Source organism: Aplosporella prunicola (assembly GCF_010093885.1).
Source record: "Aplosporella prunicola CBS 121167 unplaced genomic scaffold K452scaffold_6, whole genome shotgun sequence".
NCBI classification, from domain to species: Eukaryota; Fungi; Ascomycota; class Dothideomycetes; order Botryosphaeriales; family Aplosporellaceae; genus Aplosporella; species Aplosporella prunicola.
In genome coordinates, this window is record NW_022983534.1 from 695,620 (window position 1) to 712,368 (window position 16,749).

Here is a 16,749-nt window from a genome sequence, read left to right on the forward strand (position 1 = left end):
AAAAAAAAAAAAAAAAAAAAAAAAAAAGCCGGGTTTATGCTAGCTATTAAGTACTGCAATCCCTAACTCCCTACCCAGAGCAATAAGAATTGCATTAAGGAAGGTCTTTCAAAGTAACTTTCTCCAAGACTCCGGATAATTTGCCCATCCTATGTGATAATACAACTGTAAGAATATGCGATTTACTTTAGATCTTAAATCTTTTATATCTCTATATCTTTATATATTTTTTTAAGCCTTTGACTGTTTTTATTTTTATACTATAACAAGACATTGTAGTTACCTAGCGCCTATTAGCCGTAGCGTAGTAGTTGATTATAGCCATTTAAGGAGTCCACTGTAGGTATAGTAGAATTTATTTTTTATGTAGTTGAGGTGTGGGTTATGTCTAGAAGGTGATCGTCGACTTTGGCTATAAACCACCTGTCACATCTACATGTATCGCATAAGCTCTCGGGATGGACTCATGCCGTCTGTTGTCGTCTGCGACTGAAAAAACATTTGTTTCCGCGCGCTTATCTGACCGGTAGAGGATGAAGATAAGTAGTGTCGCCGATGATCATCAACGAGACGATGACCGGCCATGTTTAGTAGTATTCTTTGTCTGGAACTATGAAAACACACTTTTTGGAGTCGCATGAAGTTGTGATGGACTGGTGATACAAATGGTAGTGATGGTGGTGGTGGCACCAGTGGCTGCGCGGCACCTCGGCTCGCGACGGATCTCCCCAACACGCCTTCTTTTGACAGCGGGGTTGCCTTCAACTCCTTCGTTGGCGTTGGATTTCTCGCGCCGTTACGACGCCGTCGTCGCGCCGTCACCTATCAACCCCAGTTTCTCCACAGCGGCCTTCCCCACAAAGACCCCGCCGGAGCCGTGCGCGAAGCCATAGCTCCAAGCTCATCCATCATGCCGCTCCTCGACCTTCGCGAGTTGCGCTCGTTCCCCTCGGGCGACAATAACACAGACACGCTCATCAACGGCGTGCATTTCAACCTGACCGCGCTCAAGTACTACAATTACACCGTCTACAGCAACAACACCATCTCCAATAGATCAAGATGCTATCTCATCTTCGACCAGTATCAACCTACCATGTTCAGCAACGGCAGCTGGGTCAATGGCACCTCGTGCTACGTACCATATTATGGCATCAAAGCGCGTGGCGCCATCGGGATTGGCTTCGCCGCCCTGTTTGCCGCGAGCATCATGTTCACTCTGATCAACCTGCGGAAACATGGACGAATGTTCTTGAGAGAGGATAAGCGGTTCCGGATTATAGGGAGGCGATGGCAATGGTACTGGATGTGCTTTGTCGCGGCATGCGGCATCATCAGCACCATCACTGGAGTTGATGTCGACCGGGATTATCTGCAGCAGCTTGCGATTGTACTACAGAGCTTCTTCTACTGCCTGATGCTTCCGGGGACGTTGGCCATGGTCTGGGAGGCTACCAGACATTGGTGTGTTTATCCCACCAATACCGAGGAACTAGCTAATTCCTATAGGGGATCCTGGCAGGAAAGGCAAATTTGTGACAGAGACCCTTTCCTTCTTCCCCAAGATGACAAGCGGGGCCAATTCGAATTCTGGATACCGCTAGTCTTCTATATGTTTGCCTGGCTAGTAGGTCGGACGATCATTGTTAGTAGGAGTTTGGTCACTAACAACTACAGAACTTCTTCATGGTCATTCCTCGCTCGTGGACTGCCCTTGAGTATCAGCGCTCCCCTTGGCAACAATCCCACTACGCCCAGCCTTCCGCAACTGACAGCCGGCATAAAGCAGGTGCCATCATTGCTTTTTGCGCCTGGGTGGTAATAATCGTCTCTCTTCACCACAGTCTCCACCACTACCGTCCCCGTACGACTGGCCTCTGGAACCGTTTCAACACATTTTGCCATTACTGTCCCACCAAGCTCTTCCTCTACATCATCATCCTGGGCATCCGCGTTATCTATGCCATAGCCAGTGCCTGGATCTGGGAAATCAACCTATTCAAATACGACGTCGAGCCCGGGTGGCCATACGGGCTCGGCTACGGCACCACAGCGCTGCTCCTCATCATGATGAACATCTACGGCTACGTCGACGAGAACGAAGACCGCCTGCTAATCCAGCAGCGACAAGAGCGCGGCCGCAGCGCCGACGCCGAGCTCGGCCTCACCAAGAAGCCGCACTGGTGGGCCAAAGCCCGCGGCGACACGCACCTGAGCCCGGAGCAGCGGCTGCGCGCGCTCGCGACCGAAGGGCCCGGCGGCCGCGCTGCTCTGCCGCGCGCAAACGTCGAGCTGCAGTCGTTCGCCCTGCCCTCGCACTACAGCATCCCGTCGCAGGCTGGACGCCGCAGCACGAGCGAGCTAAGCTCCGACGACATCGAGCGCGCCATTAGGCGGCTCAGCGAGGACCCGTTCCACGATCCTCCGCTCGAGCTCGAGGAGGGCGGCATGGGCGCCAGAGTGGTGAGGAGGGGCGAGAACAACGACGCGGCGAGCACGCGCACCGCCGACACGGCCAGGTCGGGCATGACAGGGCAGACGCTAACGGAGAATTATCCGCCGCAGAGGGTGAGGAGCATGCTGGATATTTAAGGAGCGAGAGACTATTGGGACGCGGGGGAAGCTAATGATTTTGGGACCGGCGTTGTTTGCTGTTCCGGGGTTCTAGCAGTTTGGTGCGGCGCGCCGGGTGGAAAGGAATCGCGGGTGGCTGGGAAAAAGGCGCAATTCTGCGAGGCGGGACGACAGTCATTTCATCAGGCTACGGGGGGGGGGGGGGGGTTGACTATGTGCGAATACTGACTTGTGTTATGGTCGATATACTAATTGCGCATTTTCGTAGGCAGTACACCTGGCAATGGAAACTGATATTCGACTAACTACCGAAGTATACATTGATTATCAAACGTTGTCCCAGCAGCACACGCTGGATACTGCACGCGCCTCTCCAGTCCCCGGCAATGATAACGTCGCACCTACAAGAGGCGCGAAACCACCAGTTGAGTCCTCAGCAGCGGCTCAAGAAACGTTGCCCTTTAGACGCTGCCAGATGCACCAATACTCTACCCACCAATCGAATACATGAACAGCCACTGGGAACGAGACAGCAAGAAACGAGCAAGTGATTGAAGGAGTGAAACAAAAAGGAACGAATTCGGGGAGGGGTCTCTATGCAAGTTTGCGTGTTTTCGCAAAAGAAGCCTAGAGGGTTGGACAAGGGCATGCCGGTGCGGGGGTACGTGCATGAACCATGATTTGCTGGGTGACTGTGACGGTGGAGGTGACGGTGGAGACGAAGGGTTGGACAGTGACTGTAGTCGTCTGAGTAGTTGTAACGGGGGGAGGCGGGGTGACGATAGATGAGGATGAGGTGGACGAAGTGGACGAGGAGGTGGAGGAGGTCGAAGACGAAGTGGATGAGGTAGACGAGGTAGACGAGGTAGAGGAAGTAGAAGACGTAGAAGACGTCGAGGATGTTGAGGACGTTGAGGATGTTGAGGACGTAGAAGAGGTCGTCGGGTCCATCGTCATAGTGATAATTAAATCAGGCGTTGAAGAGCTGGAGGAGCTGGAGGAGGTGGTAGGATCCATTATGATAGTCGTAACATCCGAGGAGGAGGAGGAAGAGGAGGAAGAGGAGGAGGAAGAAGATGATGAGACAACAGTAGCAACAGGAACGGAAGTTGTAACAGTAGTAGAAGCAGAAGTGGAAGTAGCCGCGGAGGTAGCGGAGGTAGCAGTAGGAGCAACAGTAGTCGTAGAACCAGCAACGGTAGTAGTGGCTGACTGAGCAGGGAGAGGTGCCATATCCTCATAATCATCATAAGCAGCAGTCCTGGCGACGTGCGGGACGGCAATGTCCGAGGCATCAACGCGGCAGATCTTGAGCATATGACTCTGCACCATCTTCATCTCTGTTGGCGGCTTGTTCCCAGACGGAGCACTGAAAGTGAGGGTAAAAGTCTCGTCGAGGGGCCTGGGGCGGAGGAGATCGCAAAATTCCTTCGTGGTATTCCGATACCAAGGCTCGTTTTCATAGGGATCCGACATAGTAGCAGTTTCTACTTCAGACTCTGATCTGGCTCCCAAAACGGGCGTCGTGGTGGCCGCAGAGGGAACGGCGACTGGACGGAGGAGTGCATCAGTTTTGCCGTCGTCGTGGTTGTCGTCATCGTTGTCGTTTTGGCCGATATTGATGGTGTCTTCGTCCTCCTCACCATAGTTGCGAGGCAATAGGGAGTAATAGGTGGCTCTTGCCTCCATGCGTTTGTTTGACATGGGCAAGGAGTCGCGAAGGAGGGCTATGCTTTTGGAGCGACCCTGCAAGACCATTGATTGGGAGTAGGTAGAGACGACGCCATTGTTGCTTGTACGTTCGTCGTCTGGAATGGCGGGGGCCGCGAGGGCCATGGACGCACCCAGGAAGGCAGTGAGGAAGCACGCCCTCATCTTGAAGGATTGAAGGCTTGGGTTGAGTACGGCGGTTGAGGAAACTGGAAACAGATCTGGAGAGACAGCAAAGACTGAAGGAAAGGTTGGAGAGGTGAAGGGAAGCAGTTTTGTACATGCCCTAAATTAATCAGATGCACGCTGCTTAGCTGCACGCGTAATCGCAGAGTCGACTGTTGAACGATTGATCATTGTTTTGGCCTTAGACAAGTGGCTAGTCCTCGACTGGCCCATGGACTTGAAGAATTCTTGGTGCGTCAATTGATGGTGAGGCAACACTATGATCAAAAATGGAAAGAGGGCGTTTGACTTGAGAAAACGATAGGGAGAATGAAAGCACAATTGCATAGACAGGCTGATAGTAGACTAAAGCCAATGAGCGTTTGAAGGGCGCCATATCCTCTTTAAGCAGAGTGGAGCATAGGTAAGTATCATGGCTTCGAAAGCGGTTCCGGGATCCAGGGAACGATAACCACTCTTTGTGCGCGGATGGATTACACATACATATGTGCGACTTGCCTTTAGCCGATGAAGCCGCAGAGAGCGTGTTTGGGATAAGGTGGATGAGCTGCGGCGCTCGTGCATGGCTAGCACGAAAGCTTCGACGTGTTGTCAGCCGCGCTCCTTGCGTCCCCAAGCTCCCTTGTCGTTGACCAAAGACGAATGGCACGCCAATCTGTTGTGAACGGAGATGGAAGCAACCTGAAAGGCGAGCTGGCGGGGTGACTGCCGTACAGCCAAGAAATGACGTCCGCATCGTCATCGCTCAGGTACTACCTACCTACCTAGGTAAGAGTATGGATTGATCCAACGCCTGTCAGTAACACTTCACGCCCATGTAATTCACGTCACGCTCATCGCAACGCGACAGTATTTGACATGTCTGGCGTCACGGAAATTACCATCCTCCCTTTCCAGGCCGGTACGAACGCCCAAGACAAAGACAGCGACGCAGCAAAGACATGGCGCCAGACCCTTGAGGTTGTTTCCCGCCAACCGGGCTTTCGGCGCATGAGCTACGGTGTGCAGCTGGAGGACCCCGACATAATACAGATGCTCGTTGGTATGCAGCTCTCCCCACCGTGAGAACAGCCACAAGACTAACATGCCGCACCGCAGACTGGGACTCGATCGCCGCGCACCAGGCCTTTGTGGACAGCGACGCCTACCTCCCCTTCCACAAGATCTTCGAGAAGCTCCTTTCCGCCCCTCCGTCCACGCACCATGTCCGTTTCAGCGCGCCGCACGCTCCCTCAACCTCAGCAACGGTCACGGAGCTTGTGACATGCTACTTTCCGTCATCATACAAGGGTGATTTCGAAAGCGTGTGGAGCGACTTCCAGAGCCTCGCGCGCGAGCACGCCTCGGGGCTGGTGGGCATCAGCTCCGGATGGGTAGTTGAAGAAGTGGAGCATTGCAGCTTGCGGGACGACGGGAGCGCGGGGAGAGGGCGGAGAGGAAGCTTGTCGGGCAGCGACAAGCCATGTCCAAAGGGCAAGGCATTCGTTTGGGCCATGGGATGGGAGAGGGTGGAGGCGCACATGGGGTACCGGCAGACGGCGTGGTTCAAGGCGGGCATGGCGAGGCTACGGGAGCAGCCGCGGGGGATCGAGATGCACCATGTGAGGTTCAGCATGTAGGTAGTCGAGATACAGTGTCAGGATTGGTTTTGGGTTTGGGCGATCTGGCGGGTTTGCGGCGTTCCGGTCGCCGAACCATGACCGGGTGGAGCCGAAACAAGCCGCTTCAGCCTCCAGCGTCTTCAGCCTTAAGTTGCGCCGGACCATCACATGTGCCCAGCGAAAAAGGAGTCGAGTCAACGACGAGTTCCCTACCAGCGAGCCAAGCCCAGCGGCCTAGAACCCGACCGACGTGCATACCCCACCCTCAATTGGCCGACAGCCTGACACTCAGTGCCCAATTTTCTCTCCATCCGCTTGCGGCTAGAAACGACTGTAATCTTCCGCCCTCACCTCAGCAGCAGGCGCCCCGGGATTGGAGCAGGGGAAGAGGTCAGTTCCGCACCCACCGATTCGTGCGCTTCACTAAAAGGAGATCCTCAGCCAACTCGCGCAGGCATCCTTCGCCTTTACGCACGTAAGGCCCGTTCTTGGCAAGAAACGCAGCATCATGTCCACACCAAACCCGTATAACGTGCAGATGCAGCGCCAGTCGCCCACGCATCAGGAAACTCCGTCTGCATCTCCCTCTGGCTCCAGCAGGGCGGGCCATGCCCATCCTCATCACCCCGCGCCTTCGCGCATCCGCCGCCGGAATCGGCTAATCACCTCATGCCTCGAGTGCAGGTAGGTTCTATCTGCTCCACCGGCTGCCTGGGCAATTGTTGAACGTGACTGCAGGCGGCGGAAGCTCAAGTGCGACAAGCAACACCCATGCAGCAATTGCACCAGATTCTCCCGCGACTGTGTCTTCTTGGCTCCCGCCTTGGACGCGGCCTCGCAGCTCAAGCTGGCCGAGATCAAAGAGAAGATGGGCTCGCTGGAGCGCACCCTTGAAGAAGACATAGCGAAAAGAACAACCGGGCGCTCTCGCTCCAGCTCGAGACTGGGCGCCCACCTGCCCGGTCTCGGCGATGGCTCTAGTGAAGAGGATCTGAGCGATCCCGAAGATGAGAGAGGCCTCGAGCCCACTCCCTTGGCCACTGTAGATGCCGCATATGATGACAATGCCGACGACAATTTCGTCGACCTAGGCGTGCAGTTTGGAAGAATGAGAATCACGGAGAGAATCGGCGGCTTCGTACGGCCGAAGCTCGCGCAGGAGGTTAGTTTTTGGACAACTGGTAACTCTCCCGACCCCGCCGTGATACTGACAAACTTGTGAACAGGTTGCTGAAGCCATCACAGAAGTGCCAGACTTGCAGGGTCCAATGCAGCCACACCCTCTTGCCCCTCAGGTCCACCCGAGTTCGTATCTGGTTCCGGGTCCGGATTACCTGGCTCCTTCAGCAAGTTTTTTCTTTGCCCCTTCAGTTCGGAAGAGCAACCTTCTTCAATCTCTTCCAGCAAAGTCCATGGCAGATACGTTGCTCAAGCGATATTGGGTGGCCGTGCACCCTATAGCGCCAACGGTCCATCGCCAGTCGTTTGAGAGACAGTACGCTTCCTTTTGGAAAGACATTGCAACCGGGGTCGAGCCAAGAGCGTCATTGCAATCTCTAGTGCTCGCAGCGATGCTTTCTGCAGCAGTCAGTTTGTCGGAAGAGACGGTTACGAATGAGTACGGGACCTCTAAAGCCGAACTTGTCGACAGTTTCAAAGAGGGCACGGAGGCTGCATTGTCACGAGCAAATGTCGTGCGAACCACAAAGTTTGAAACCTTGCAGGCCTTTGTCATGTACTTGGTTCGTCTTCACCGTATTTCCGTAACCTCAGGCCTATACTAACCATGACAGATACCTCTCTGCCGCACTGAGATCTCTCGTGCCCATTCTGCCCTCACTGCCATGGCTATCAGACTGGCAGAATGCATGGGGCTTCACCGCGACGGAACGCATTATGCAATGCACCCGGTTGAAACCCACGTGCGGCGGCTTGTCTGGTACCAACTATGCTTTCTTGATATCCGAGTCTGTGAAGCCAGTGGCCCACGACCGCAGATCCGAGAGGATGACTTCGACACTAAATTCCCGTTGGACGTTGATGATGCTGATTTTGAATCGGAAAAACCCCCCGCGAAAGATTCAGATCGCTTTACCGACATGACCATCGCCCGCATGCGGTTCGAGTGCAACGAAATGAGCCGGTTGGTGTGGTTTGAAAGACCGCGTATCGAAAAGAAGCAAACGAGCTTAACTGCCGTGTTGGCGAAAATCCAAAACTTCAGAAACGCCATGGAAAAGCGATATCTGCCACTGTTGAACAATAAAAACCCCGTGCACTCGCAGTGGCAGCTGGTGTACAACATTCTGTCTCTGAAGCTGATTATCACCGTTCTGCATCGATATAGCAGCAACGTAAACCGCTTCATGCCCGAGCGACTGAGACACATGGTTCTCAGTTCAGGGACGCTGATGTTGGAAAGTGCCATTGCGCTTGAGCAGTCGCCTTTATTGAGACCGTGGGCTTGGTACAGTGGTACGTGATGCTTAAATTGCCTTCAACTTAATCAACGTTAACCCGTACAGGATCCTATCAACAATGGCATACAGCCCTGCTCCTTCTCTCTGAGCTCTACGCCAAAGATCCTAACCCGTCGTACGAAGAGCGCGTGTGGCGCTGTCTCGACTATGCCTTTGACCTGCCACCCAACATCTCCATACTCGAAAAGGCCAGATACGTCCTCAGCGGCATCCGCGACCGCACTCTCGTCTACCAAAGCATGCGCAAGATGCGCGCTCCAATGACCATGGAGCAGCCCACGACAATCGGCGGACCCCGCCCCCTGGCCGCCGACTCTAGTCCGCGCATCTGGTACCCGAACCTGGCACGGAGCGCACGTGCGCGCATGACGCCGTCGCCGGGCGACGTCAGTGGCACCAACAGCACTGCAACAACACCCCCCGCCCCCGCCACACCGATGCTCGGCCAGCCCCAGTTGACACCAACGACGGCTGCGGGCATTTATCCGGCCGCTGCAGCTTACGCACGCCAGAACTTCCAGGCTGCGCGCGACGCGTACGTCGCGTCGAGCGCGCCGCCGCCGCACTTGCATGGCGCCATGGCTAGCTACCACAGCAGCCCGGATAGCAGTGTGGGGGTTCCGCGGGGTGGTGAGTATGGGGTTGTTAGCGGTGGTGGTAGTAGCCCGGGCGATGATACAATGCTTGATATTGACTGGGTGAGTTTTGCGCGCGCTATTAAACGTTCCGAGACAGTTTGCTGACTGATATGGCGCAGAACGAGTGGGACAGGCTGTTCCCACAGAACATGGGCGCGGCAGGGGATATGTACATTCCCAATTTCAATTTCCCGTCGGTGGAAGACATGACGAGCTGGGGGCAGCAGATGGGGCAGCAGCAACAACAACAACAACAACAACAACAGCAGCAGCAGCAGCAGCAGCAGCAATTGCCGTCTCATCAGCAACATCAGCCGCAGAGGCTGCATCCGCATCCGCAGCAGCAGTAGATGTTCTGCCTGGGGAACGATGTACGTTTTGAGGATACAGAGGTGTTGATACATGCTTTTCTTAGATCTTTTGTTTTTTGCTCCGTCACTCCTCCATTGCAGCGCCTTACTCCTGTCCGCTCTTATGCTCTAACAAGTGCAAATACAGTAGAGATGTAGACGCCTGCCCCTCATATCTCAATGTACATAATTCTTTGTCTTCGTGATCATTGTACATGGGTGTTTTCCCTTCTCTCGCTGTTTTGATTTTTTGGCGGTTGTTTGGTGGTTTTACATGGCAGGCAAGCTCTGCGATTCCTAGGCTTGGAATGCGCACTGCCTTGGTGTTCCTGGCTCAGAAGTTGCTTGCTTAGATGTATTTTCTCTCGGGGTCAAGCTTGTCCATTGCTTCCATGCTCTTTTCGTACCTGTTCTCTGTCAGCACTTATTTAACCAAAGGAGCAAAAGGTGGACGCACATGGTAAACACGATACCACCGCTCAGAATCAATCTAGCCAAGCGCGGTACGGCGCCCGACCAGAAGGTCAAGATACCCTCCTCCTTGAAGATTCTAGCAGCGCAAACAAAGCTGTTCTTGTATTCGGAACTAGCCTCAATGGATTGCATGCGCGTCTTGACCGTGTCGAGAGGCATGGTGGCGTAGACTGTGATGATGCCGGCCACACCGCCAATGCCAAAGGTGCTGACGGCACCTAGCTTTTCGCCGGGCGCGGCGTAGCTCTGCGCCAGCTGGCGCAGCGTGGTGTAGGAGCCGAAGCGTACAGCGCTGTTGGCCGCTTGGCGCGCCGTCGTGGGCACGAAGCCCTGGAAGAAGCCGCGGATGCCCTTTTCTTGCGCGATGATCTTGGTGCCGTGCAGGAAGCCGCGCATGCGCGGCTTGCCAGACTTGCGGTCATCGATGCTGAAGCCGAGCGTCAGCATGGTGGAGCTTCAACATGATGCGCAAGGGTTACAATCGACTCACAGCTGGGTCTTGATGCTCTCGAAGGGGGTTACGGCGAGGGCACTTTCGGTGACGCCGGCGCCGAAGCCGGCGACAACATTGGCAGGGCCTGAGACGTTGCCGTCCTTGTCGGCGAGCAGGCTCTTGTACTGGTCGAAGGCGACGAAGCGGATTCCGGCCTTGAGCGAGTTGCCGATGATGAGGGTGGTACAGCCGGCGTACCACTGCGGGCCGAAGGGTGGCCATGGAAGCTTCTGCCCCGCGGCCAGGCGCCGGTTGAGCTGCGAGCGGGTTTTGGCGAACTCGGCGGGGTAGGTGATGGCAATCTCAACGGCGCCGGCCGTGCTGCCTGCGATAATGGAGCGCAGGGGGCTGGGCTGGGAGGAGGGTTAGCTGTGGGGTCTGGAGTGGTGCAGTGGATATTTTGTATAATGTGTGGGGGGGGGAAGTACCTTGGCCTTCTTCTGCTCTTCTGAAGCCATTGTGACGGGCAGGACTGGGGATCTCACAGCGAAGGTGAGAAGGAAAGAAAGAAAGAAAGAACGGAAGACCCAAAGCCAACAGGCGCGTTCAGCCCGAATCGGCGGGCGGTGGGATGATGGTGCTCCTCGGCGGAGCTTGGATCGCCATCTGTGCGGTGCCCGAGCGTCATATGGTGTTTTCCGTCACATCGAGACAAGCGGCAAAGAGCTCTCTCTTCGCTTCTTTCTTTTCAACTTCAACCGCCACCTTCCGAACTACATCCATCTAGACAAAATGCTGTCGCTGAGAACCATTGCGCGCTCTGCGCCCCGCTCGGCCGCTCGCCTGTCCACCAAGGCAGCTCGCCCGCAGCTCTTCAAGCCCGCCGCGCTGCGCGCTGTCTGGAAGCCCACCTCCGCACCTAGGCTCGCGTCCGCGTTCCACACCACCGTGCCTAAGCGCGATGGTAAGCCCATGTTCGTTTCCAATTTACTATCACACGCGTTAACGTCGCCCTACAGTCCAGGAATCGCTTGTGGCCAAGCTTGACAGTGAGCTGAACCTCGAGGAGGACGTTGGTGAGCCGTCGAACTATTCGACCAACATCAAGGACTACCTTGAGGCCAGCCAATTTAAGATTGAAGACATCCTTGGCCAGGAGGAGGTCACCTTGACTCGCAAGTTCAACAACGAGACGTAAGTTGTTACCAGCTCTACCTCTTACATCATAACAAAGTATCTAACGGTTCGGCAGCATCCGCGTCACCTTCACCATTGCCGACCTTGCCGAGCCTCAGGAGCCTTTTGATGAGGAGTCGGACGAGGCCATGTACGACGAGGCCGAGGAGATTGACGAGCAGTCTGGTGGCGCCAACACCAAGGGCTCTGTCAACCGGGGCCGCACTCCCGGCGGCAACATCAGGGTCGCGCCCGAAGACAAGGTCTCGCCTGCCGACCGCCCCGAGTTCGAGGACGAGTACGCCGACGACGAGCCGCTGACGCCGTCGTTCCCCGCGCACGCCGTCATTAGGGTGACGAAAGATGGCCAACAGGGCGCGCTGTGTATCGAAGCTGTCGCCCAGGACAGCAGCTTTACCATCAGCAACGTCCACTACTATGCCGATGCCGAAAATGCCGACCCCAAGACCGCCGACAAGGACTATGCCCGCAGGAACCTGTACCCCGGTCCCATGTTTGGCAACCTGGACGAGGACCTGCAGATCCTGCTTGAGGAGTACCTCGAGGAGAGGGGAGTTGATACCAGGATGGCTCTGTTCATTCCGGATTACATTGACTACAAGGAGCAGAAGGAGTACCTGAACTGGTTGAAGAGTAAGTTTAATCCAATCTTATGTGCAGAACAACCACTAACTGTTCAACAGACGTCAAGGGTTTCGTCTCCGCTTAAGTTTTTAATCCCCGTGAGATTGATGAGACGTGACGACAATAAAATTCATTTCCACTCTGTAACCTTCTGGCGTTCATATTTGATCGTCGAAAACTGCATAAATAAAATGCAGATTTTGTAGCAAAAGCAACTGAATAAAAGGATATTTGATGTTTATTTCCATGTGACGCCATCAAGCCTTTGTGTGCCATGATCTGAATGTCTAACGTCCGTCACCGTGAAGCGAGATGGTGATACTTATACGGAGTAGAAGAATTAACCCCGCTAAGATATGTAGAGTCTATATATACTCTAAGGCCTTTTTATCTATACGTAAAACTCGGGCCAGGAGCTGGCCAAGAAGTGCTCTGTAGGGACTGCTTGTATTGTCCACTGTCTCGCTATACGGTGAATCTCGGTTCGTGATGACGAACGTTAACCATGGTGATATGGAGACATCCGTAACCCCAAGTATCTTACTCTACCACGCCGATGCCAACTCCTTGTCTTTCTCGAAGCAATTGTCCGCCAAAAGAGTAATTGTGCCTACCCATACACTTGCGCCTCACTGACTCTTGTTGGTGACCAGTTTGGGCCTCCCCTCTTCTACCCGGAAGTCGCACCACGGTGGCATGACAATGACTTTCTAGGCGCTAATGCCTAGGCATAACAGCCGATAGGAGCCAATTCGATGCGGCTCTCCGTGCCGGGTTGTTTGACAAACAATATGCAGCGTCCACGCCCTCAGCTCATGCCCTTTGGCGGCCAGATGCTCTCCTTCTTCTCACCGGCCTTGCTGATCCGGACGAACTTCATGGCATTACAACCGACCCAATCACCGTCCCAGTTGCGCAGCCGTGCCAGCGTCATCTCGTCCTGCATGTCAGGCACATAGAAGCCAGACTCAAACTCTTTCTCCTCAGCCTCGCGCCGCTGGCGCAGCATGTTCTCGCGCACCGAAGGCGGGCGCCCCGCCCGCCGCGACTTTTTGAGCTGACTCAGCTCCTCGTCATCACGGAAAACGTACGACTGGATTAGGGAGACGGTGTCGGAGATGGGGATGGGAGCGAGGGGGAGCGGAAGGGCCTCGGCGGCGCCGCGGAAGTGTGCAATGCGGAGGACTACGACAGACGAGTTAGCGCGGGAGCGACACCAAAGGAAGAGAAAGGAAGGGTCGCACGGTATGGCTGGTTCTGCTTGGACCGGCTTGCTATGATGCGGGCAATCTTCTCGTCGCGCACGCCTGCGGCCTGCAGCCGGTGGTGGTCTCTGCTGTTCTCGTGCATGGCCGACGCCTTGCCGGCGGAGCCGCGCTTCTTGGCGATTTGCTTTTGTACTTTTGAGAGCGATTTGGGCATGGTTGCGGTGTTGGTTGGGTGGAGCGGATTGAGGTGTGCGAGGGACGACAGGGCGGGAATATTTTCTGGACCTGAATGCGGGGGAGCGGGCGGTGAGAGCGAGCGGCGACCGGCTGTGGCTGAGGCTGTGGCGCGACTTTGCGGAACGCGTCCTGTGCGCCGTTGACGCCGCGCGCGTTTGAGCAAACGACATTGCGGTCTCTGCTCTGGACTGGACTTCGGCCACAGTGCTCTGCGATTGGAAGCGTCCTCGACCTGATCCTTCTCCTGCACCCGGTCCTGAGCGTCATGTCTTGATCGCGATTCATCCTTCTATCTGGTATTCAAACGCTTGCTTCAGCGTGGCGTCAACATGGGCATTTCCGGTAGCAATCCTACTACGCCCAGTTCGGCCTTACACTGACCAGTTCCCAGGGCTTCTTCCTCTGCTAAAGTCGATCCAGAAGCCATGTAACCTCCGGTCCTTCGCCGGCCAGGCCATTGGCGTCGATGCCTACGGTTGGCTGCACCGGGGTACTGTTTCTTGCGCCATTGACCTGGCGTTGGGCAACCCGACGACCAAGCACATTGACTTCTGCATGCACCGTGTGCGAATGCTTCTCCATTTCGGTATCAAGCCCTATCTGGTCTTCGATGGTGACCATCTTCCGGGCAAAGAGGGGACGAACCAAGAAAGAGCCGCGAGACGTAAAGAGAACATGAAGGAGGGTAAGGAGCTGATGAAGCTGGGTAAGACGTCACAAGCCTATACGTGTTTGAAAAAAGCAGTAGACGTTACGCCAGAAATGGCACGGTCGCTCATCGAGGAGCTCAAGCAACTCAAGGTGGATTATGTCGTCGCACCCTACGAGGCAGATTCGCAGATGGTCTACCTGGAACGTAAAGGCATCATTCAGGGAATTGTCTCAGAGGACTCGGATTTGTTGGTGTTTGGAGCCAAATGCCTGATCACGAAGCTGGACCAGTACGGAGAGTGCATAGTCATCAATCGCGATGACTTTACTAAGTGCCGAGAAATTAGCCTCACCGGTTGGTCCGATGCGCAGTTCAGGCAAATGGCCATCCTCAGCGGCTGCGACTATCTAGCCAACATCAGCAAGATGGGACTCAAGACCGCGTATCTCCTTTTAAGGAAGCACAAAACTTTCGACAGAGTTCTTCGCGCGATTCAATTTGACGGGCAGTACTCGGTCCCACCAGGCTATGCGGATTCCTTTTATCAAGCTGAGATGACATTTCTGTACCAATGGGTTTATTGTCCCTTGACAGAGCGGTTGGTACACTTTACGGAACCCGAGCCAGACCTCGACATCTCGACGCTGCTTTACATTGGCCACCACTTCGAACCTAAGATAGCTGCGGGCGTTGCGAGGGGAGACTTGCATCCTAATACAAAGTTGCCAATTGAATTTCAGCAACAGCAGCAGCAGCCCCTAGTGCCCCCTCGTAAGTCTATTGGGTTGTCCCGGAAATCTGTCATCGAAACGCCCGACTTGAAGAAGAGCAAAACTATTGAGTCTTTCTTCAAATCGAGGCGGCAACCGTTGGCGGAACTGGACCCGAACCTCTTCACTCCTTCGCCAAGCCAACGGCAGGCGCTCCAACAGAACCGCGGCAGCTGGAGCGCCTCGCCTGCTCCGGCGCGGCCAGCGCTCCCCAGATCCTCTACCCTTTCCGCCTCCATCACTCCGCACAGAACCGTTTCCGAACCTCATGATAGACGGCAGTCGGCGCCTCATCCTTCAAAACGCCAACGGTTGTGTTCGGATAGCTTGGCTCTTGCGGATGCTAGTGGTTCAGCCCGGGTCGAGTCGGGGACTAGTCGTTTCTTCGCCTCTAGTACGATGACAGAGCCAAGCCCGTCGACCCGGAGCAAGAAGGCTTCGAAGACGGATTTTGACCTCTGGTCTGATGACTCTCTGGAGGAAGCGATGGCCGAGATGCCGGACCCTAGTGTCACGGAAGACGTCACCAAGAAGTCGAAGAATTCTATATTCGGGGAAACGGAGTCTTGCGCAGACTCGCAGTCGACCGATGGTTCGCAGTCGATCTTCTCGCAGAGAAGCGGAAAGGTCACACCTGCTACGTCTTGCAGTCAGGCGTCTTCTTTCGGGGACCCGCTGCCGGATGAAATCAAAGAGCTGCGCGCGAAATTCATGTACCAACCCACTTCGTTGGAGCCGTCGCGACCAGCGCTCAAGCGTACCGGTAGCGGTAAGGCAAAGTCGTCTCTTTCCAGAACCGTCTCCGCGCCGCTGCTCGCCGCCGCAAAGCCTGGTTACTTCTCCTTGGGCAGATATGCAGCCGAGCGTAGCATCAACTCCTCGACTCATCCAACGCAGACCACATCGCGGAAGACGGCGGGTTTACCTCCGTCCTTTGGACGAAAGAACGAGGAGTTGCACTCGAGTTCGGCATCCAGTTCATTCACATCGCAGACGCCGCCTCCGCCCAGCGCCACGGAAAGCGTTACTGAAGTTGCGAACTCGCAGTCAGACATTAAGGACTCTGCGTGGGAGGCTATGGAAGCAGAGGTTGTAGTCGCGGCAATAGCGGAGTCACCGGTTAAGCAGGCGGGGGTTACGGGGGCAGGCAAGGGCAGCGAGGACTTGCTGCTTGTGCCGGACAGCGCGAGCGAGGGCGAGGAGGAGAATGACGATGGCTTGGATGCGGTGAGAAGGAAGCTGGACTTGGGGAGGTTTAGGCTGGGGGCCGTGTGAGAGAGTGGTGATGGTGCGGTGATGGTGGATGTTTTGGCGCGACGTTTGGATTGGGGCATGAGCATTGCGGCATGGTACGGGACAGTTGGCGTTTGTGGTTGTGGACGGGGACACGAGTATGTTCGGACGTAGCGTATAAACTCGTATAGGTAGTGGCTAGGCATGTGGCGTGAAGCGGAACCGGGGGAGCTGCGCATACGATTCGTTGTCCGTATTTGTCGGAAGTAGCACCACTAGGGGCATAATAGTGGCCAGGCTTTCTAGCTGGAACAACCGTCTAGAAGGTCGTTGTCACTTGGCAAAAGGACGGTGAGCTATATATGGCCTCGCTTAGCCGCAT

General features: G+C 55.2%; 9 protein-coding genes across 9 annotated transcripts; 5 read left to right on the forward strand and 4 right to left on the reverse strand.

Moving 5' to 3' along the window:
• Positions 1-656: 656 nt before the first annotated feature.
• Positions 657-2,781, forward strand: K452DRAFT_316589 (uncharacterized protein). Its single transcript, XM_033543983.1, has 3 exons — positions 657-1,464; positions 1,510-1,627; positions 1,678-2,781. Exons 1-3 carry the CDS (start codon positions 911-913, stop codon positions 2,590-2,592), a joined length of 1,587 nt encoding a protein of 528 aa, XP_033400345.1. The 5' UTR covers positions 657-910; the 3' UTR covers positions 2,593-2,781.
• A 362-nt stretch (positions 2,782-3,143) lies between these two features.
• K452DRAFT_344700 (uncharacterized protein) lies at positions 3,144-4,449 on the reverse strand (the record flags this gene model as incomplete). The annotated part of the gene is made up of 1 exon (XM_033545429.1): positions 3,144-4,449. One exon carries the CDS (start codon positions 4,447-4,449, stop codon positions 3,202-3,204), a length of 1,248 nt encoding a protein of 415 aa, XP_033400346.1. The 3' UTR covers positions 3,144-3,201.
• Positions 4,450-4,598: 149 nt separating this feature from the next.
• Positions 4,599-4,988, reverse strand: K452DRAFT_144857 (uncharacterized protein). Its single transcript, XM_033535463.1, has one exon. The coding sequence runs from the start codon at positions 4,949-4,951 to the stop codon at positions 4,664-4,666; it is 288 nt and encodes a 95-aa protein (XP_033400347.1). The 5' UTR covers positions 4,952-4,988; the 3' UTR covers positions 4,599-4,663.
• Positions 4,989-5,171: 183 nt separating this feature from the next.
• Positions 5,172-6,233, forward strand: K452DRAFT_144859 (uncharacterized protein). Its single transcript, XM_033535464.1, has 3 exons — positions 5,172-5,244; positions 5,321-5,512; positions 5,569-6,233. The coding sequence occupies exons 2-3, from the start codon at positions 5,329-5,331 to the stop codon at positions 6,087-6,089; spliced, it is 705 nt and encodes a 234-aa protein (XP_033400348.1). The 5' UTR covers positions 5,172-5,244; positions 5,321-5,328; the 3' UTR covers positions 6,090-6,233.
• Positions 6,234-6,609: 376 nt separating this feature from the next.
• K452DRAFT_222866 (uncharacterized protein) lies at positions 6,610-9,539 on the forward strand (the record flags this gene model as incomplete). The annotated part of the gene is made up of 6 exons (XM_033536579.1): positions 6,610-6,755; positions 6,810-7,233; positions 7,298-7,813; positions 7,865-8,546; positions 8,597-9,249; positions 9,309-9,539. The coding sequence occupies 6 exons, from the start codon at positions 6,610-6,612 to the stop codon at positions 9,537-9,539; spliced, it is 2,652 nt and encodes an 883-aa protein (XP_033400349.1).
• Positions 9,540-9,888: 349 nt separating this feature from the next.
• Positions 9,889-10,964, reverse strand: K452DRAFT_325157 (uncharacterized protein; the record flags this gene model as incomplete). The annotated part of the gene is made up of 4 exons (XM_033544755.1): positions 9,889-9,946; positions 9,997-10,440; positions 10,504-10,859; positions 10,935-10,964. The coding sequence occupies 4 exons, from the start codon at positions 10,962-10,964 to the stop codon at positions 9,889-9,891; spliced, it is 888 nt and encodes a 295-aa protein (XP_033400350.1).
• Positions 10,965-11,178: 214 nt separating this feature from the next.
• Positions 11,179-12,501, forward strand: K452DRAFT_266620 (uncharacterized protein). Its single transcript, XM_033538798.1, has 4 exons — positions 11,179-11,410; positions 11,466-11,640; positions 11,699-12,276; positions 12,327-12,501. Exons 1-4 carry the CDS (start codon positions 11,239-11,241, stop codon positions 12,350-12,352), a joined length of 951 nt encoding a protein of 316 aa, XP_033400351.1. The 5' UTR covers positions 11,179-11,238; the 3' UTR covers positions 12,353-12,501.
• A 140-nt stretch (positions 12,502-12,641) lies between these two features.
• Positions 12,642-13,960, reverse strand: K452DRAFT_349691 (uncharacterized protein). The gene is made up of 2 exons (XM_033545609.1): positions 13,512-13,960; positions 12,642-13,452 (listed from the first exon to the last, which is right to left on the reverse strand). The coding sequence occupies exons 1-2, from the start codon at positions 13,687-13,689 to the stop codon at positions 13,076-13,078; spliced, it is 555 nt and encodes a 184-aa protein (XP_033400352.1). The 5' UTR covers positions 13,690-13,960; the 3' UTR covers positions 12,642-13,075.
• On the forward strand, positions 13,551-16,650 carry K452DRAFT_245646 (uncharacterized protein). Its single transcript, XM_033537988.1, has 2 exons — positions 13,551-14,054; positions 14,104-16,650. The coding sequence occupies exons 1-2, from the start codon at positions 14,042-14,044 to the stop codon at positions 16,407-16,409; spliced, it is 2,319 nt and encodes a 772-aa protein (XP_033400353.1). The 5' UTR covers positions 13,551-14,041; the 3' UTR covers positions 16,410-16,650.
• Positions 16,651-16,749: the final 99 nt, after the last annotated feature.